Source organism: Chiloscyllium punctatum, chromosome 12, assembly GCF_047496795.1.
Source record: "Chiloscyllium punctatum isolate Juve2018m chromosome 12, sChiPun1.3, whole genome shotgun sequence".
NCBI lineage: Eukaryota > Metazoa > Chordata > Chondrichthyes > Orectolobiformes > Hemiscylliidae > Chiloscyllium > Chiloscyllium punctatum.
The window spans coordinates 66,890,748-66,911,355 of record NC_092750.1 but is presented as its reverse complement, the minus strand read 5'-3'; the positions used below and the strand labels follow the sequence as shown (position 1 = coordinate 66,911,355).

Sequence of the window (20,608 nt, the reverse complement as noted above, 5' to 3'; positions counted from 1 at the left end):
GCAGGGAATCCACAAGCCTATTTTGCCGTGAACCCCGAAACGTACTCTGCTTCCAGCCTGTGCAGTAACTAACTCAGATCGCAGTCATCTGTTACCCACTACCACTTGCGGAGTCTTACTGTGGATTTTTACCTTTCGGCCAGGCCTTTCTTGGTGAGGGCACTGATCACGATGGGGTCGAAAGGTTCCTCAGTCCCAGAAATGGTGATTCCCAATGGCCCACCGTACCTCTTCAGTTCCACAGTGTATATTATGGCACCGGTACTTTCCTGTTCATCTGATGCAGGCAGAGGATTTAAAAGCAGAGACAGAAAAGCAGAGTGGCTACTGGACAAACACAAGAAGCAGTACCTGGCATTTAAATGGTCTTTGGATAGACATATGGATGAAAATGAACTAGTGTGGGTTAGATGGGCTTCTGGCATGGTCAGTACAACATCGAGGGCTGAATGGCCTGCACTGCACTGTAAAACTCTATGTTCACTGGAACTCAGAGTGTTCTGGGTAACCAGTTCAAGCCACACAGGTTAATTAAACAGAATCAATATGAATTTTGGTTCGGAGTTCCTGTTAGTTCATTACTTGCACTTATTTAAAGCCCGCAACACTAATCTATTAAGAAATGGAAAACAAGTAGTGCTGGAGAAACTCAGCAGGTCTGGCAGCATGGAGTCCAGTGACCTTTTGTCAGAACAGGAGGTTTGTCTCTGCACTTTGAGTCATATCGGCTGGTCACCAGAGAGAGCTTTCCTCAACCCGTGCTGTAACTGCCCTTAGAGAGTTTAGATGGAGCAGCTCAGAAGAAGCTTCATTCTGTGTCTAACTCTGACAGAGTATTCAATGGTGACAGAGTCGATGATGCTTTAATTTCATTTAAAAGAGTAGAGAAAGCTTTAGTTTCCTTTCAAAGAGTACAGGAGCTTTACTCTGTATCTAGCCCTGTGCTGTACTTGGCCTGTTTATGTTTGATAAGGACCAAGGCACTTTATATTCAGTTTAAAAGGGTAGAGCGAGCTTTATTCTGTAAGTAACCCCATATTGTCCCTGTCCTGGGACTGTTTGATGTGGACAGTGTAGAAGGAGCTCTACTCTGTATCTAACCCCATATTCTTCCTGTCCTGAAGTGGACAGTGTAGAGGGAGCTTGACTCTGTATCTAATACCATGCCGTACTTCACATGGAGGAATTGATCGGAAATGAATTAAGTATTTTGTTACTGCTGCTGTACACCTTTAGCTCATAAAGATAAGCTCATCCCTCCTGAGGATCTGTTTTTGTAAGGACAACCCTGTCAGAGATGTGGAACCTGGTCACGGTTGAAAGCGAGTGTTCTCTGTGCATGCTCAGTACCTGAGTTGTCCTCATCCTTTCGAATCTTCAGCTTGACGAGTTCGTCACACTGCTGCAGGATTTGCACAGCGTCCTCCATCGAGCAGTTCTCAAGTCGGATGTTATCAATGGCTAAGAGTTTGTCCCCAGGTTCCAGAGTCCCAGTTCTAAGGAGAGAGGGATAGAGTGGCTGAGAATACCAGGCTGCAGAGCTGTGACACAAAGACAGAACAGCTTCCAGTATCTAGAGGCTGGAATCCTGCTGCTAAACTACATGCCCATTGCACTATGAGTTCCTCTTCCTCTTTAGGTCTTCAGTATGTTGAAATTAAAGCTGATCTTCAGATCTCTGACTACTGCAATCTTTTGCAAGGTCTCTTGGAACATGATGGGAATCCCCATTCTGCCTGAGTGTTCTGGTACAGTGAGAGCTGGGATTCTTGTTTCTGAGCCACATGTGAATCCCACTGAAGCACAAGAAACCAGCTTTACACACAACGTGGCAGAAAGCATAAATGGTGCTGCCTTGCAACGGGACCGCAGCTGCCTCCCTGGGTGGTCACAAAAGACTCCATGGCCTTATTTGAAAGATAAGCGGAGGGGGTTATCCTCAGTGCCCTGGCCAATACTCCTCAATCAACATCACAAAGACAGTCATTGACACAATGGGAAATTCTTGTGCACATACTGGCTGCTGCAGTTCAACAGCATCTCCAAAAGTCCTCCGTCAGCTGTGGATTAAGGGGCCTGGTGGTCCAATTCAAAAAAGCAAGGCTTTCTGTACATTTACAAACAACAGAAATTTAAAACCCAAACCGTCAGGCCTTCTCATTGTTGCCCCACGATTTGATCTCACCTCTGCCCATTCTTTCAACCCCAAAATGGTTCTGACCTTTGACTCTGCATCTTCGTTTTTCCGTTAACAAAGAAAACAAATAGCACCTCAGACGCTATCACACACCAACGTACAAAAGGTTTATGGTCATCTGAACACTGTGCAAATATTTCACTGTTAAATCGGCTGCCAATGAACAGCTTCATTTGTCTGCATGGAGTGGCAGATTGCCACGGTAACAACCTGGAGAAATCAAAGTGTCTTCATTCAGGGATGGGAAAAATTGAATTGGCCTCGAGCAGAGTCAGTCTGAGCGTAAATTCAATCTAACTAAATGAGGAAGTAACGATTGAGGCTGTCTTTTCCTTTGTGACGTGTCTCACTTACCTTAACTCAGGAAAGACAGATGGAAAACTGGGGACAGGTTAGGAGAAGGTTCAGGAAGGACCTTTTCACTAACCTTTTTGCACAGGTTAGGAGAAGGTTCAGGAAGGACCTTTTCACGAACTCAGGGGGTGTCTAAAAAGAACGTTACTGCTAATTAAGTATTTTTGGAAGAGTCCCTGTTGTAATATCGGAAAAGCTTCCTCAAACTGCAGTGTGATTAATGACCAGATCATTTTTTAAATGATGTGAGGGCTGGTGGGGCTTCACTTAACATTTATTTTAAAATTCTGTTACAAATTCTAAGGAGTACAGATTTAGAAGTGCCCGAATAGACACAACTCACAATGTCTCTAAAATAAAACAAAGAACAGCTGGAGATCTGAAACAAAGACAGAAATCGCTGGAGAAACTCAGCAGGTCTGGTTGCATCTGTCGATGGAAAGCACAGTTACCGTTTCCAAGTCCGGTGACTGATTTCTGTTTCTGTTCCACAATGTCTCTAACCTGGGGACACCTGCAAAAGAAGGGATTGTGGAAAACCAATTCAAACATAGCTATGTCACACAGAAAGTGGTGAAACTATGGCAAGGACTGGCCAAAGGAAAAAAGAAAGACACATTTATATAATGCCTTTCTCAACCTGTTCTGTCCTAAAGTACTTTTTAGCCAATTCATTACTTTTGAAATATAGGAAATGTGGCAGTCAACTTGTCCACAGCGAGGTCCCAAAAGCATTAAAGTGACCATGATGACTGATAATCTGTTTTATTGTGATGTTGACTGAGGGATAAATATTAACCAGGACACTTGAAATAACTCTCTCCGAAACAACTTCCTACTCTTCTTCCTCGGATCTGCTCCAGATAAGAAAGGGCTTGGTTTCACGTCTCACCTGAAATACAGGACCTTCAACATTTCAGAATCCCCTCTGTACTGTGCTGGACTGCAGCCTGGACTATTATGCTCATACCCTTGGCTGGGACCTGAACCCAGAAACATGGGACTGACAGACAAGAGTGCTGCCAAATGAGCCACGTATCTACTCACAACCGGGAGCAGTGTCAGTAAATTTAACACACCATGGAATAAGGCTAGTTTAGCACAGGATGCTTGCAATTCTGAACATACTGAAATGGTTTGCCATGATCTTTACTGATCCTGCACATTCCTCTACCCCTCAGTTTTCTATTTTCTGAGAGTCAGAAGCTGTAATTACTTTACTGATTACACAGAAATCTATCCATCCCACATACTTTGTGATTAGATTCCCTACAGTGTGGAAACAGGCCCTTCGGCCCAACAAGTCCACACCAACCCTCCATTGAGTAACCCACCCACACCCATTTCCCTCCCCTGTAATTACCCCTAACTAATGCACATGGGCAATTTTGCATGGCCAGTTCTCCTAACCTGAACATCTTTGGACTGTAGGAAGAAACTGGAGCACCCGGAGGAAACCCACACAGACACGGGGAGAATGTGCAAACTCCACACAGACAGTTACCCGAGGCAGAAATTGAACCCGGGTCCCTGGTGCTGTGAGGCAGCAGTGCTAACCCCTGAGCCACTGTGCCACCCATGTCCAGTACACCTAGATTCCTTGTTGGCTAGAGGCTCATTGATAACTTACAAGAGGCTCTCACTCGAACCTCCCAGTTGGTTTCAGCTCTCCTGTTCCATGCCAGTTGATTCTGAGCTAACTACTGCCAGACATGGAGGTAGTGGCAGAGCTGTAGCTTAGCTTAGTGCCTGCTGGGCCTAGCGTGGGACCGTGAGCCCACAGCCATGTTCCAAGTCGTCCCTTGGCAGCTTCTGCTGGAAAATCCATGCCCATGAATGGTGACTGATTGTAGGACTGGGCTGAGTCTTTGATGCTTTCAAATACTTTCCTCACCCTGGCTTCTCCAGCTCGGGAGAGGGCAGAAACACCCTTTAGAGGCACCCTTCGTTCACCAGGGAAATTCCAAAGTGGGGGGACAGCAGGAAGGGAATATTACCGAGGAAACATCATTGGAAAGAGAGGAAGGGTGCACAAGGCGAAGGCTCAATGGTGTCATGTTCAGCACCATATCGTGGGCCGAAGGGTCCACTCTAGTGCTGTACTGTTCTATATTCTAGATGTGAACATGCGAATGAAGTGTGTATCATTCAGGTCCAGCACCCTGAGAGAGAAGCTGGAGGGTGGGGTGGAGCAAGGAGGGCAACAGGATTGTCAGGTTGGAGCCTGTCTTCACCTTCCACAGCTCAACCTCAGTGTGGAGTCACACACAGGCTCTCTCAGGATTTGGGAGTCAGTGCTGAGATCACTATGTGAGGTCTCGCCTACTCTGCTCTGAGGGGATCGCAGTTGTGTCAACTTGTTGAACCACAATGGAGTGTCTTGCTGGGAGCTCCGCAGAGAGAGAGAGAGGTTAAGAGTTAACCAGGTGACTGGGAGACCAGAGTCACCTGTAAGCCCAGATTAGGTACCAACGACTGGCTATCAGTGCTGTGACAGTCGCACATTCCTCTACTCTTGAGTTTTCGGAGAGTCACACGCCGTAATTCCTTGACTGGTTACACCCACATCTATCCCGAATAGTCATACACTCTTCAAAACGATGCCCGAATATGCCTGGTGAAACTGAAACATTAATATATTGCCCAATACAGCCAGGAGAACCGCTTACTCTCCCACATTGTTGGACCAAACACATGCAGCAGTTTCCAAGCAGATACCTACCGGTGTGCTACACTACCCTTTTTAATATCGGAGATAATCAGTGGATCCCCAGGCTTCCGGCTGACAGCTGCTGAATGGAAAAACATTGCATGAATCAATCAAGCCAAAAGACCTTCTTATATACACTGAATAAGCACACTCTGCAAACACATTAACTTTGTGGACAAATACCACAGCCAGTACGACCAGCTAATCCCAGAGATGCAAGGGAACAGAAGACTACCCTGGCCAATGTCTTTATTAATCACCATGGAATCTTTCACATACACCGGTCCAGAATACAGGAGCTCCTTTTGGAAAGATCTCCCAAAAGGTGGTACGGCAGACAGCGCAGGGTACCCTCAGGAACCGTGGGGCAGCAGGGCATAGTAACTGGCGTGAAAATCCAACCAGTCAACTTCCACATAGCAAGGTCCCATCATTCAGCCACTGGAGAGGGGAAGCATGCTCCAATAGACCAGGGGACAGTGTGTGAAAATGCTTTAGGGAAATATAACACCTCTTGGGCTTGAGGGACAACCAGTTTGTGAAGACGGGTCCAACAAATGGAAACAAGGGGGAACAAAAGAGTGAAGGCGGCTGCAGATTCTGAAGCAGTGGTGTGGGGTCCATCAGCTATCAAGCCCCTGCTGGGAACACCTTATTCAGAGAGAGCTGCAGAAACCTAGAGGTACAGTCAGAAGGATGTTGGGAAACTTGAAAGGGTTCAGGAAAGATTTACAAGGATGTTGCTGGGGTTGGAGGATTCGAGCTCTTGGGAGAGGCTGAGCAGGCTGGGGCTGTTTTCCCTGGAGCGTCGGAGGCTGAGGGGTGACCTTATAGAGGTTTATAAAATCATGAGGGGCATGGATAGGATAAATAGACAAAGTGTCTTCCCTGGGGTGGGGGAGGCCAGAACTAGAGGGCATAGGTTGAGGGTGAGAGGGGAAAAATATAAAAGAGACCTAAGGGGCAACTTTTTCAGGCAGAGGGTGGTAAGTGTATGGAATGAGCTGCCAGAGGAAGTGGTGGAGGTTGGCACAATTACAACATTTGGATGGGTATATGAACAGGAAGGGTTTGAAGGGATATGGGCCGGCTGCTGGCAGGTGGGACTAGATTGGGTTGGGATGAGGGGTGATCGTATAGAGGTTTATAAAATCATGAGGGGCATGGATAGAGTGAATTGGTAAGGTTTTGTTTCCCTGGGGTGGGGGCAACTCTTTCATGCAGAGGATCATGCATGTATGAAATGAACTGCCAGAGGAAGTGGTGGAGGCTGGTACAATTATAGCCTACAAAAGGCATATGGACGGGGTTTTGAAGAGGAAGGGTACAGAGGGTTATGGGCCAAGTGCTGACAAATGGAACTGGATTAGGTTGGGATATCTGGTCGGCATGGACGAGTTGGATTGAAGGGTCTGCTTCTGTGCTGTACATCTCTATGGCTCTATGACTCTACAGACAAAGAGCAAAAGGCTGCAAGGAAGGCAACTAAGGGGCTGGATCTCCCTGCAGAGGTTCAGTTTGGCTGATTGCTTTACAATGGGAACAAGAGGTGCACCACCCCCCTTACCATTTGGTTCAAAATTGCAATCATTCAACTCACAAAACCTGCCTCAATATGCAAGGCACGCTGAGTGGCTGTTTGTCCACAGCTCTCCCCAAAAACACAATCATTCATCTGTCATAACTTAGCAGAGCATCTCAAAGCCCTCATTACCTGGATCTTGCATCGACCAGTTCACCGAGACACTCAGCAGAAATATCTACGACTTTTGACTGATTACAGGGTGAGGGTAAACTCAGAACTCCCAGTGTCCATCCACGTTATTACCATACAGAGAAAAGCTACACACTGGAACTGTCTTTCTTGGGTCTAAGTTGGGACATTTGATCGATTGGAGGGGCTGGGTATGTCTCCTTGGAGTAAAGCAGGCTGAGAGGAGATTTAATCGAGAGGTACGATATCGTGAGATGTCTGCACAAGGATCTTGGGGAGATACTGTTCCCAAGGGTGAAAAGATCAAGATCTGAGGGGGGGAGGGGGGTGGGGGCAGATCAGGCAGAACCGGCAATCTCGATAGAATGAGGAATTCTTTCAGCAGCAAGTGGTGAGGATCTGGAATGCAGAGATCCGAGGAAGTAAATTCAATCGAGGTACTCGATATGGAAATTATCACCTGAAAAGGAAGAATGTGCAGGGCTCAGGGACGAAGGTCAATTCAGATCCAAACCGATCAGTGAGACAGAAACCATGACAACTTCCGTGGTGAACAGAGTTTATTAACTACCCAGTCTGCCAGCTCCTTCCAAACATAAATTCCACCTGATCCTCCTTTATAGATTTTTTTTTGATATATTGTTCAGGTATGTTAGGGCACTTATCTGGAGCAGGTCGAACTTGAACATTGCCCTCCTGCCTCAGAGGTAAAGACATTATCACGGTGTGACAAACTATACACACACACACACACACACACGCACACTCCACCCTTGATCAAGAAGGGATTTTGCCTGAACCATCGATTCTCCTGCTCCTCGGATGCTGCCTGACCTGTTGTGCTTTTCTAGCACCACACTCGCAACTAATTACCCAATTAACCCAATCACCTCCTTCATGTCTCGCTTTATTAATGGAGAAGTATGAGGCGTGGCACTAAGTGCATTTCTCCTTCAGAGAGACAGTGCATGCATGATGGGCAGAACTGCCTCATTCAGCGCTACACTCATTCTATGACAGGTTGCAGTGGGGGGGAGATGGTGGAAGATGGGGGGGGGATGGTGGAAGATGGGGGGGGGGTGGCTACAGCATTGTTGAAACGGAGTGGTGAGAAACACTGTGTTTTAGGCAGCGGATGTGAAGACTCGGGATGCTGGGGATGTGGAGATACACAGACTTGGCGATGGTTAAAGTATGTGCTCTGAGCCTAAAACTGAGCAGGATATCTTAAGTTTGTTATGGCTAGGTTCAGTCTGATTAGATATTTGGCAACGGTGACGGAACCAGAGGCTATGAGTTTCTTTGAAACCATTTCTGCTCCCTCAGTGTAAGTCTTCCAGCCTCCTATTGTCTACCCTCAGTGTAGGTTGGCAAGCAAATCCACATTTTTTGTTTGCAATTCCGTGAATATTCAGTGAAGTTACAATAGTGAAGCAGGTTGAAGATATCCGTAGTCTGCAAGAACAATCACGGTTGCAGTCGTTTTGATGTTCAGCTGGAGTTTTGGCTAGTTAGTATCCCACAGAATGTATCTAGAGTTGAGATTCACCATTAGCCTCCTGCACCCAGCCCATTGCCAGGAGGTAACAGAACTGGAGGTCGAGAGGGAAGCACTTGGTTAAGTGCGGCTCCCTTTGTCATACTGATGTTGGGCTCCAAAAGTGCTGGAAGCAGCTTTGGAAAGGTACGCCATTCAGGAACACAATTTCCAGGCTGCCATGATGTTTATCTTTTTATCAGTGGGTCAGGGGGCGAGTTGAATCAGTTGAGGATTCCATTCCGAGCAGCCTGTGATTCGGGATGCACCCAGGAGGGAGAGAGAGAGAGAAAGAGAGAGAGAGAGAGAGAGAGAGAGAGAGAGGGGCTGGGGTTTACACAATACGTTTCACATCCATGGGATATTCCAGAACACTTCACAGTCCTTTTGTGGTAATGTGGGAAATGAAACAGGCAATTTCTGCGCAACAGCTTCCACAAAACAACCACTGAAACAAATGACAGGATGATGCGTTTTTGGGTGGAGGGATGAATGTCAGGCTGGTCAAGTGAATCCACCTGATGGTGGAGTCAGTGCCTGGGTTTAACATCTTAACAAGAAACAGCAACTCCACCGTGCAGCATTCCGAGAGGCAACTGAAAGACCCTTCCAGCATCGACATTCCTCACTTTCCCCTCAGCATTAAGGACACAGATTGACTAACAAATTTACTCGAGTTGGGTCTTCTCAGCTTACCACATGCCTGTACGACAAAAGCGAGGTGGTTTTGGAGCAGAATACTCACAGCTGATGGTAATGCCGAGCTCAACTCCTCTCTTCTTGGGGAGTTTCACATGAAACGTCCCACTGCTGGGGATAACCGATTCTGAGGAAGAGAAAACAAAGAGGGCAGGAGCCACGTAAGTTGTCAGGAGTCGTGACAATGAGGCCTAGAAAACGTGCAGCGTGCTGCGCTTGACCGAAGTTGGTTTCCAATCGCCCTGCATCTGAGGGTTGGAAACACTCCATGAGTACAGAACACAAAATCAAAAAGCTGCAGATGCTGGAAATCAGAAACAGAAACAAAATTTAAAAATGCTGGAAATGCTCTAGCAGCTGTGGCAGCATCCGAGGAGAGAGAAAGAGAGTCTACATTTCAGACATTTGACCTGAAACTTTGTTTCTTCCTCCACTGGTGCTGCCTGGTCTGTTGGGCATTTTCTGTGAATGTTGAACAGAGTTGTTTCGCTTTCGTGTAGTCCATTTCTTTAATGCAGTGTCTTTACATCACCCGGCACGCTCCTTCGCTAAGATACTGCAGCAGGAGGATGTCATAGGGTGTGTGAAATGTTCCTACACTGGGATCCGTGGCAGCGTTTACCTGGGTTTCTATTGTGTCATTCCTGGTGCGTCCAGCAGATGGAGCCAAGAATGCTGAAGGAAATTCGGCCTACCTGGCCTGTGCCAGCCCCTTAAAAGAGCTGCCCGGTTCATCCCACATGCCAGCCCCCTGGTTTCCCCAAAAGCCTGCAAATTTATTCTTTCTAAGTGATTCCCTTTGAATGATACCTTTCAATCTCCTTCCACCACCCTGCCCAGCAATGTATTTGGTGGGAACATCTCCTCATCGCCCCCTTTGGGTTCATTTGCCAATTTTATTCCAACTCCAATGCAGCCCTTGCCTGGCCCATCCTTCACGTGACTCCAGAACCACAGCAACATAGGTAACTCTTCACTTCCCTCCCGTGAATTAGGGCTGGGAATTAATCGCTGGCCTACCCAGTGATGCTTACATCCCCTGGACGAAACAATCAACTCTCTACTGTAGGGATCGAACACTTGCAGTTAGGCTCACACATGAAGGACAGCTACTCTCCTAAAGTGCCAGAGAAGTCTACCAACTTCCCATCCAGCAGGTGGCAGTGGCCTTCGGGAACCCACCAGGATTGTCCTCATGTCTTCAGGTACTGTTGCAAGCAAACCAGGCCAGAAATTAAAACAAAACACAGCATCACTAAACGAGAAGTTGTTTTTGGTTAACATGCTCTTTGGATGGTTTTGTCGACTGGACGTAGAAGAAGTAGCAGAGACGGAGAAGGAAGGCTGTTTGACGGGATGGAGCTATTGGGAGAAAAGAGGCCTGTCAGGATATCTCCATGGAGATGTTTAACCAGAGCTGGCTACTGCTGAGAGCAGCGAATGGATGAAGACACAAATGGGAGGGGGGGGGTAATGCTCTTCAGAGGGTCAGTGTGGATTCGATGGGCCAAATCGGCTGCTTCCACACCATCGGGATTCTATGGACAGTGCCACTCACTTGACCTCTCAACATCAACTGTGGGCACATTAATATTGGTCGACTTAGCCCATCTGGCACCTTTACATACACAAGAGCCAAACTTCCAATCTTAACTCTGGCAGAAGTATTCTCGCTTTTAGCCTTTATAGACCAGGACACATTATGGATTATGCCAGGTTCTGAGCCTGATCAGGAAACAGGTGAAGTCACTGGCAACTTTGCAACGTCAGGAGCAAGAAACCTACTTATCACCTAAAATTCCCATCCAGTGTGGATAGCTCCGATTGCTGATCATGAACAATCCCACTGCTCTTATCCATAATTTATCTCATGAATAAATCAAGGAGAAAGGACAGCACTTTTTCAAATACATTATGAGTCCCAAACAGAGCCCAAAATATGAGCTGAGAGAGCCCTCAGTCAGTTGATCCTAGCGGGTATGATTGGCAGAGCCCAAAGTAACTAACGGCATCAGACCTCTCATCCACAGTAGACATAGTTTCAATGCAATACCCCCATATTGCCGGTCCCAGTCTATCACCACCTTTAGTAACTGCTCTATAGTTAGTGCCAGCTGCCCACAGCCAGCCACGTCAATGATCTGCCTGATGGGAATTCCATTGAAAGGTCTTCACTCGTGCCTCACACACTACTCCCAGCTACCACATACCTGCCACATCGAACTCTATCTCCAAGGTTACTTTGTTGGAGAGAGCCGCATCTCGTAACAGCTGGTTGGCCTCCTCCAAGGTCCCGTCTTCAGTTGGCACACCATTAATGGAGAGCACCCGATCGCCCACCTGCACAAGTCCACATCTGAACCCAGAAAGCACCAGGTGAAAATTGTTTGGGAAGAGAAAAGTAACAGAGAAAAGTGATACAGAAAGGTAGTATGTTACCCATGAGTAAGAATCTGCAGCCCTCCACCGAGCAGCTTAGAAACTGTGTATTCTTGTCTTTTACATAAATTTAGAAACTGTCTCTATAATAAATGAATAAACCTTTGATAGGTCAGTGAAGAAAGAACTTGCATTTAAACAGCATCTTCCTTGACTTCAGGATGACCTATATCCTTGTACAATCTATTAAGCACTTTTCAAGCGATACCCTATTTGGAATGTAGGGAACGTAGATGTGTGAACAGCAAGATCCCACAAACAGCAATGAAATAAATGACCAGGTAATCTATTTTATTTATTGTATTGTTGAAGGTCAAACCGTGGCTGCAGAACTCCCCAGCTCGCCAACTTGTGGTGCCTTTCCTGTCTATCCCACATTTCTCAAACTGACTGGCTCGAACCCACCTGAGAGCACAGTTAGGTTTCACTCGAGTTGATGTGGCTAGATAAAGGCCTGTCCGGCTAAGGACAGCACGTTTCCATCTCTGAAGAAACTGCGCAAATTACCTTCATGATCTCTTTTGCAGATGCCAGCTCTTAGTTATAAATTGGTTTTAACAGAACTCAGGTCCTGAAACTGAAACAGTGTCATTTGAACCGAAGCTTTCTGAAATCACAGTTCAGTACTCGAGCTTGCTGAACAAGGGGGACATCTTGCATTTCAGAGAATCCCTACAGTGTGGGGATTGGCCCAATAGGTCTACACCAATCCTCTGAAGAGTAATCCATCCAGACCCACTCCCCTACCCTATATTTGCCCCTACTTTACCTACATATGCCTCAACACTATGGGCAGTTTATCATGGCCAATCCGCCCTGCACATCTTTGGACTGTGGGAGGAAACTCGGGCAGACATGGGGAGAATGTGCAAACTTCACACAGACGGTTGCCCGAGGCTGGAATCGAACCCAGGTCCCTGGCGCTGTGAGGCAGCAGTGCTAACCACTGAGCCACTGTGCCACCCTTTATGAAGGAACAATATAATCTCAGGCTGTACCAAAGAGAATTATAGCCCACTAAATACCTGCTTCTCATTTTGAGTCATTGCTGCGATGCTAGCCGTTCTACAAAGTGATAATCACCAGATATGCTGTCTTAAGGTGTTGTTATAGGATTAAAAAAGTACTCAAGAATTTTTGCTGCACTTCTTTAAAGTCATGCTGTGCAACATTCCCTCTAATTTATCTTTGTAGTGGCAGTCTGTTTTTGTAGCATTGTGTGGTTCCTTTAAGATTGCTGCACAGCCAAATGCACACGCGCTTAAAGGGAACATTGCTTGTACTATACGAAGCTTCTCTCTTCACTGTGCCATCCAGTTCAGATTGCTGTAAAGCTGTGCACCACTGCACTCTGCAGGAATACTAAACACCAGAATTAGGAGGAGTAGGCATTTGCCCCATGAGCTCACCGTCATTCATGACTAATCTGACTCTGACCTTAGCTCCAACTACCTGTCTGTACCCCCGTATCCCTTGACTCTCTCTGTCAATAAAACAAAAGGGTTGATCGAACTCAGCTTGAATAAATTTGATCTCCCAGTTCCTCCCGCTTTCTGGGGAAGAGATTGTCACAGATCAACAGTGCTGAGGAAAGAAAAAAAGAGTTCACCTCACCTCAACCACAAATGGGAGTATTCTAATTATGAAACTGTGTTCCCTAACTGTAGACCCTCCCAAAAGGGGAACCATCCTCTCAGCGCCTGCCCTTAGGGCCATAAAGGGCTCAGTAAGATCAGATCTATTTCTTCGACATGCAACTATGGATAAGCCCAACCTGCTCACCATACGCTAACCCCTTCGCGCAATCATCACGCAATCAGTTGAGTGAATCTTCTCTGAACTGCTTCGAACATAATTGTACCTATTCTTAAGTAAAAGACAAAAACTATGCACCATGCTCCTGATGTGTTCTCAGCAAGACCCTATACAGCACTAATTCCCAACATTTACATTTGGTTCCCTTTCAGTAAGCACCAACATTTCCTTTGCCTTTCACTTTACTTGCTGCACCTGCACACTAACATTTTGCAACTCATGGACCAGGACACGCAGATGTTTTTGTCCCATAGATTTCTGCAGCCTCTCCCCCTCCACTTAAATCCTGCTCTTCCACTCTGCTTGCTAAAAAGTGTCTAAGTTCATATTTTCTCCCATTATTATTCCAACGCTTGCCCCAGTTGCTTAATCTATTGTACACCTTACTTTCCTAGCTGTCTTGGTGTCATTCACAAAGTTAGCAACCATACATTCAATCCCTTCATGCACATCATTGACATAGATTGTAAACAGTTCAGCTGCCAGCACTGATCCTTGTGGCACTCCATTAGTTACACTTTGCCAACCCAATTATCCCTACTGTTTCCTTTCTGTCAGCTAACCGAGCCTCCAGCCTTGCTAATATATTAGCTCCTACAATATGCTCTTACTTTGTGCAGCAGCCTTTGTGGTCACATCTTACTGATTACCTTTTGAAAGCCCAAGCAAACAACATTCCAAGGTTCCCCTTTATCCATCTAGCTTGATACTTCCTCAAAGAACCTGCTAGTTAATTAGTTAAATATGTCTTCCTTTTCACAAATTCATGTGAATTTGCCTGATATAGTTTTACAAATGTCTGCTACTATCTTCTTAACAGTAGATTCTAGTTTTGGATGTAGGTTTGCTCGTTGGGCTGAAAGGTTCATTTCCAGACATTTCATTACCCTACTAGGTAACATCTTCAGTGGGCCTCAGGCGAAGCAATGCTGAAAATTCCTGCTTTCTATTTATATGTTTGGGTTTCTTTAGATTGGTGATGTCATTTCCTGTGGTGAAGTCACTTTCTGTTCCTTTTCTCAGGGGGTGGTAGATAGGGTCTAACTTGATGTGTTTGTTGATAGAGTTCTGGTTGGAATGCCATGCTTCTAGGAATTCTCGTGCGTGTCTTTGTTCGACTTGTCCGAGGACGGATGTGTTGCCCCAGTCGAAGTGGTGTCCTTCCTCATCTGTATATAAGGATACTAGTAAGAGAGGGTTGTGTCTTTTTGTGGCTAGTTGATGTTCATGTATTCTGGTGGCTAGTTTTCTGCCTGTTTGTCCAATGTAGTGTTTGCTACAGTCCTTGCACGGTATTTTGTAAATGACATTAGTTTTGTTTGTTGTCTGTATCGGGTCTTTCAAGTTCATTAGCTGCTGTTTTAGTGTGTTGGTGGGTTTGTGGACTACCATGATGCCAAGGGGTCTGAGTAGTCTGTCAGTCATTTCCGAGATGTCTCTGATGTAGGGGAGAGTGACTAGGATTTCTGGATGTGTTTTGTCTGTTTGTTTGGGTTTGTTGCTGAGAAATCGGTGGACTGTGTTCAATGGGTACCTGTTCTTTTTGAATACACTGTATAGGTGATTTTCCTCTGCGTAGTTCCTCTGTGCTGCAGCACGTGTTGTCTCATTAAAATGTTGTTCAGATGCAGCTTCGTTTGTGGATGTTGGGATGATTGCAATATTTGGTCCATATGTGTTGTTTTCCTGTAGACACTGGTTTGAAGTTCCCCATTGGCTGTTCGGGAATTCAAACCAGCATCTACATGAAAACAACACTGACGGACCAAATATTAAACTACAGGAGCAATCATCCCAACATCCACAAACGAAGCTGCATCATGACATTATTTCAACGAGCCAACACACACTGCAGCACATAGGAACTACGCAGAGCAGAGGAGAATCACTTAGACAGTATATTCAAAAAGAATGGGTACCCAATGAACACAAACCGCTGATTTCTCAGCAACAAACCCAAACAAACAGACAAAACACATCCAGAAACCCTAGCCACTCTTCCCTACATCTGAGACATCTCAGAAATGATTGCCAGACTACTCAGACCCCTTGGCACCATGGTAGTCCACAAACCCACCAACACACTAAAACAGCAGCTAATGAACTTGAAAGACCCGATACAGACAACAAACAAAACTAATGTCATTTAAAAAATACCGTGCAAGAACTGTAACAAACACTACATTGGACAAACAGGCAGAAAACTAACCACCAGGATACATGAACACCAACTAGCCACAAAAAGACATGACCCTCTCTCACTAGTCTCCTCACATACAGATGAGGAAGGACACCACTTCGACTGGGACAACACATCCATCCTAGGACAAGCCAAACAAAGACATGCATGAGAATTCCTAGAAGCACAGCATTCCAATTGGAAATCTATCAACAAACACATCGAGTTAGACCCCATCTACCACGCCGAGAAAAGGAAGTGACTTCACCACAGAAAATAACATCACCACAGGAAATGACATCACCAACCCAAAGACGCCCAAACATATAAATAGAAAGCAGGAATTTTCAGCATTGCTTCACCTGAGGCCCACTGAAGATGTTACCTAGTAGGGTAATGAAACGTCTGGAAATGAACCTTCCAGCTCTGCGAGCAAACCTACATCCAAAACTAGAATCTACTGTTAAACCTAGGGAATTTTGGAAGTTTACAACTAATCCATCTAATATCTCTACAGCCATTTCTTTGTAAGACTCTGGGATGCAGGTAGTCACCTCCAAGGCACTTGTCAGATTTTAGAATGTATAATTTTCCCAGTGACTCCGACTGTTTCAGGTTCTTCCTTCCCCTTTGGTGTCTTAATTTTCCAGAATTTTTGGGATGACTTTTGTCTCTTCCGGTGGGAAGACAAATTCAAAATAACTTCCCAATGCTGTCATCCTTCCCTGGTGTGCCATGATTAATCTATAGTCTCACTCACTACAGGGTCAACGCTCACTTTAGTCACTTGCAGAAAATCTCTCTCACTGGTTTTGTGTTTTTAACTATCATTCTCTAATTTCTCCCTCCTTATTATTGTTGGATTCCAAAATATGCCAATCTTCTGATGTACCACGATAGTACAAATATTGTACTTTATTGTCTTCCACTTGATATGACGCTTAACTTCCAGAGTTTGTCAGGGGTTATGCATCCATCTCACAGAGTCTTTCTTTCTTGCATCCTCCTGTAAGGGAAGATGAGGTCCTTGTTCGAAAGGCTCATCTGAGAGATGGCGCCTTCACTCTTACAGCATTCCCTCAATGCTGCACTGGGCGTGGTCAGCCTGGGCACCAGCCTGCGCCAACCCCAGGACAACATCCAATGAAATAACCTGGGCACCAGCACGCCCACGCTGAAACAATACACAATCAGGTTCCAAGAGTAGACCCTCCTGTGTGGCGTGGCATTAAGTCCATAACCTCTTGTTCGGGATTGCAGTCAGCCGTCATTTGGAATAAATAATCGGAAATCATGTGAGTGTGTCATGTAGCTGCAACTCAATGCAAACTGCTGATGCTACATGGTCCCTTCAATGCCAGGTAGTAATTTGACTCAATCTGCAAATGAATCATAATGGAAAATATATAGACTGTTAATCATAATAATTAACACATCTAACTAATTACTGAGCAAATTGGTGTACCTTATTTACTCAACAGTATTTCACTTTGACGGAATTTCCCTGTTGCTGAGTTGGCAGCCAAGGCGTGAACAGCACCAGTGAAGCACATGAATATTCTGTCACATCAGCACCTCCACACATTGGTTTGTTACTGTGTGCCTCAATCCCCCTACGGCTTTTCCATCTCCAAGTTCTCCTCCGGCCGTATCACCCTCGGAAATCTCTGCTCTCTTCCAGCTCTGGCTTCTACAGCCTCCCGGGTTCAATTGCCCCAAATTTCGAGGCCAGACCTTCAACTCGCTGTGATTCCCTTCAGGAATGTCCCTGCCTCTCCAGCTTGCTTCCCTTAAAGTGCTCCTTAAAACCTACCTTTCTCACCCATCTCAGAGCTTCTTTTCCCAATTCTAAATTGGAATACTGCTCTTTGGAAAGCTCCATGTTAAAGGTGCTTAAAGAAATGTAAGGCTGCCCTCCTCCAGCCCCATGTTCTCATTAGCATTTGCCGCACAAACAATGTCAAGTGGTGCGTTCTAACCTTTCAGCAGGACTGTCTGGTTCTATAAACCGCACGAGTGGTGGAGACGAGAGGGGTTCGGTGGCAAAGATTCCTCCCTGAAGTTGCAAACCAAATCCATTCAGTGGATCCCCTTTCAGAAAGATTTCCGTTGTCTCCGTGTGGACGATTTGTCCTCCCGGGCCTATTGTGCTCGAAGTCAGTGACACTAGAGGGCAGAAAGAGTAGCACTGAACATCAGTCAGACTCATGGCTTTGATATAACAAGTGCAACAGTTCTTCAGCATTGTCCAGGAGCCCCAGTGAGACTTCATGTCGGGTGCTGAGCAGGAAGACCCATTCTCAACCAGCCCACCACAAAGCCCTCACCTACTAATTTCCCAGCTTTTGCTTTGTTAAGACTTGTCCTTCTCCCTGCCTCTTTCTATCATTATCCCCCAAGCCAGGAGCCTGGGAACTGAGGTCTGTACACATGTCTGCTGAATGAAATTGATCGTGGATAGATGAGTTCCCGGGGATCCCTGGACTATCCAGTTAGTATGAGACCATATTTGGAATACTCTGAGCAGTATCTAAGGAAGAACGTTCTGGCATTGGAGACGCTCCAGAGGAGGTTGACAGGAATGATTGTGGGGATGAAGGAATGGTGAGGACTCTGGGTCTGTAGCCGATGGAACTTTAGACGGATGAGGAGGAATCTGATCGAAACTTAGGAAAACCGAGAGGCCTGGATAGATTGGGCATGGAGAAGTTGTTTCCACTAGTAGTACAGACTAGGAACCCAGGGGCACAGCCTCAGAGTGAAGGCACATTTCTGTTGATATGAGATGAGGGGGAGTTTCTCCAGCCAGAGGTTGATTAATCTGTGGAACTCATTGCTGTAGAGTGCTGTGGAGGCCAAGTCATTGAATGTCTTTAAGAAAAGGTTCTTGATTAGTAAGGGGATCAAGGGTAACAGGGAGGAGGCAGGAGAATGAGGTTGGGAAATTGGATTGAATGTTGGAGCAGACTCAATGGCCTAATTCTGCTCCCATATCCTACGGTCTAATCAATGTGACGTACTGAGGGAATACTGCACTGTCAAAGGAACCATACTATGGATGAACTGAGTGCAAGTAAACCTTATAATTCAGAGAAGTGGTGGTTGGGGGGGGGGGGGGGGGGGGGGGGGAGAGTTTCCCCTTACCAGTGTTAATCCACCAGGCAACGTCACTGAAAGGCAGGTAATCCCATCATTATCTTGATGCTGGTGTGGGATCTTGCTGTGTGCAAGCTGGCTGCCTTGTTTCTCCACACCAGGGCATTGGCTACACTTCCCAAAGTATTTCAGTCGCCTGTAAAGGACAAGTCTTTCCTGTGTGGCACAAGTGTGTTTTGGTAGCAGTAACGGTGAGCTAAAAAGGCCCTTAAAAACAGCAACCATTAAACCTCATTCCCTCTCTCTCACCCAGCAAAAACTCCAAAGGAACTCTTGATATGGTTGCTCTTTAAGGCAAAAAAAAACGCTGATTAACTTTAATTTATTTTCTCCACTGATTTAATTTTGTGCTAATGATATTAATGGCTGGGAACAGTCAGTGAACATGGCAGTGAAATTAAAACACACACTTAAACTGACAGGGTCCCTGATGCCTTCCATACATAATGAGTACTGACTGAGGTTATTTTAACTCTCCTTCCTCATCAAGATCCAACTGATGGAAATGCACCTTTCCAAACAAATGTGTTTGACAGAAAAGCTCGTAAAATTAATCATAATCCACGATAAACCAAGACAAAATCTGAATGCTTGCAACGCTGCACTTTTTACGTGAGCAAATAGAGTCTGCTTGTTTACAACTGAGGGAGGGTGCAGGCTGCGAAAAGTCCAAGGGCGTTTTTACAGGAAGTTCAGCCCGAAAGCTGAACACCAATTCTTGCTACAACTGGCTGCACCCATGCTAACGGCTCAACTAGTCATTCATCTCACAGAGGGACACAGGGATATCACTGACACTTGCAGTTGCCTGTGTGTTAATAGTCACCGTGCTTCCAAAAACAATTCACTTTTCAAGCCCTTTGAATCACAGCGCTTTGATGAGCCGACAGGTAAGCGTTAAGCGTTTCAACATGTTAGATCGACACAAAAAGGCCTCAGTCTACCTAGTTCACTTACAATCTTCCTGGTGGTTGCTGAGCACTTCTGCATTTATCCTGGCAGGACCCTCTGGTTCTATTTATGTAGACAAAGTCAGGCTGATGGTCACGTAATGTGGTCCCCTCAGAATCTTAAAAACTGCAATCATGTCACCTGCCAACCTCCTCTTTGCCAGTAAGAACATGGCCAATTTACTTAATCACTCTTCATAATTGCTGCTCATCAGTTAAGACATTACACAGACCCAACGGCATCAATTATACACACAATTTGGTGAACTGAACATCTGAATAGTATAGCACCCCTCTGCTGAATCTAACTGCTAAAACTTCAATCTAGAATTATTCGTTTGCCCTGCTTCCATTTTTTACTCCTGTTACTTGGCCAGCCATTTTGTAGTCCTTCGTCCAGCTCCTTGTAGTCCTTCGTCCAGCTCCTTCGTCCAGTTCAGCCCATTTTCCAAACTTGGTGACTTTGGTGATGATACAGTGAGTTAAAACTAATCCATCATTATGACAAAAACTACGATTCCAAAGTGATAGCGTAAGGAGATAAAATATACTGGCTTTGTTTTTCTACAATGCCGTCGTGACTAAACTGGCAAGCTGTTCTAGTAACTGTCGGTCAGTCCTCCTAACCTGAAGACGGTGGGTTCAGCTTTCAGTGCTGTGTTTGAGGGGGTGCTGCACTGTTGGAGGTGCCTCATCCTTTGGATGAAATTGACAAACTGAGGAAAACTCCTTCTGCCGATGTAGCCGGAGGCAATAGACCCCATTGCACTATTTGAATAGGAAAAGGGGAATTCACAGAACATGACAACAACATTGCTAAATCGTCCAGCACAGCTGGAACAAACAAACTGGTCACTT

At 45.7% G+C, this 20,608-nt stretch overlaps 1 protein-coding gene across 7 annotated transcripts in view; it reads right to left on the bottom strand.

Moving 5' to 3' along the window:
- Positions 1 to 20,608, bottom strand: part of grip2b (glutamate receptor interacting protein 2b) — a 334,440-nt gene that overhangs the window by 44,462 nt on the left and 269,370 nt on the right. For 6 of the 7 annotated variants that reach the window (XM_072582688.1, XM_072582694.1, XM_072582693.1 and 3 more), the window contains 6 exons: positions 17,624 to 17,810; positions 11,422 to 11,567; positions 9,258 to 9,338; positions 5,274 to 5,343; positions 1,351 to 1,496; positions 133 to 277 (listed from right to left, as the gene is read on the bottom strand). In XM_072582688.1, coding sequence (XP_072438789.1) covers positions 133 to 277; positions 1,351 to 1,496; positions 5,274 to 5,343; positions 9,258 to 9,338; positions 11,422 to 11,567; positions 17,624 to 17,810 — 775 coding nt within the window. The remainder of the gene's footprint in view (positions 1 to 132; positions 278 to 1,350; positions 1,497 to 5,273; positions 5,344 to 9,257; positions 9,339 to 11,421; positions 11,568 to 17,623; positions 17,811 to 20,608) is intronic. The other variant, XM_072582689.1, reaches the window with a different exon arrangement.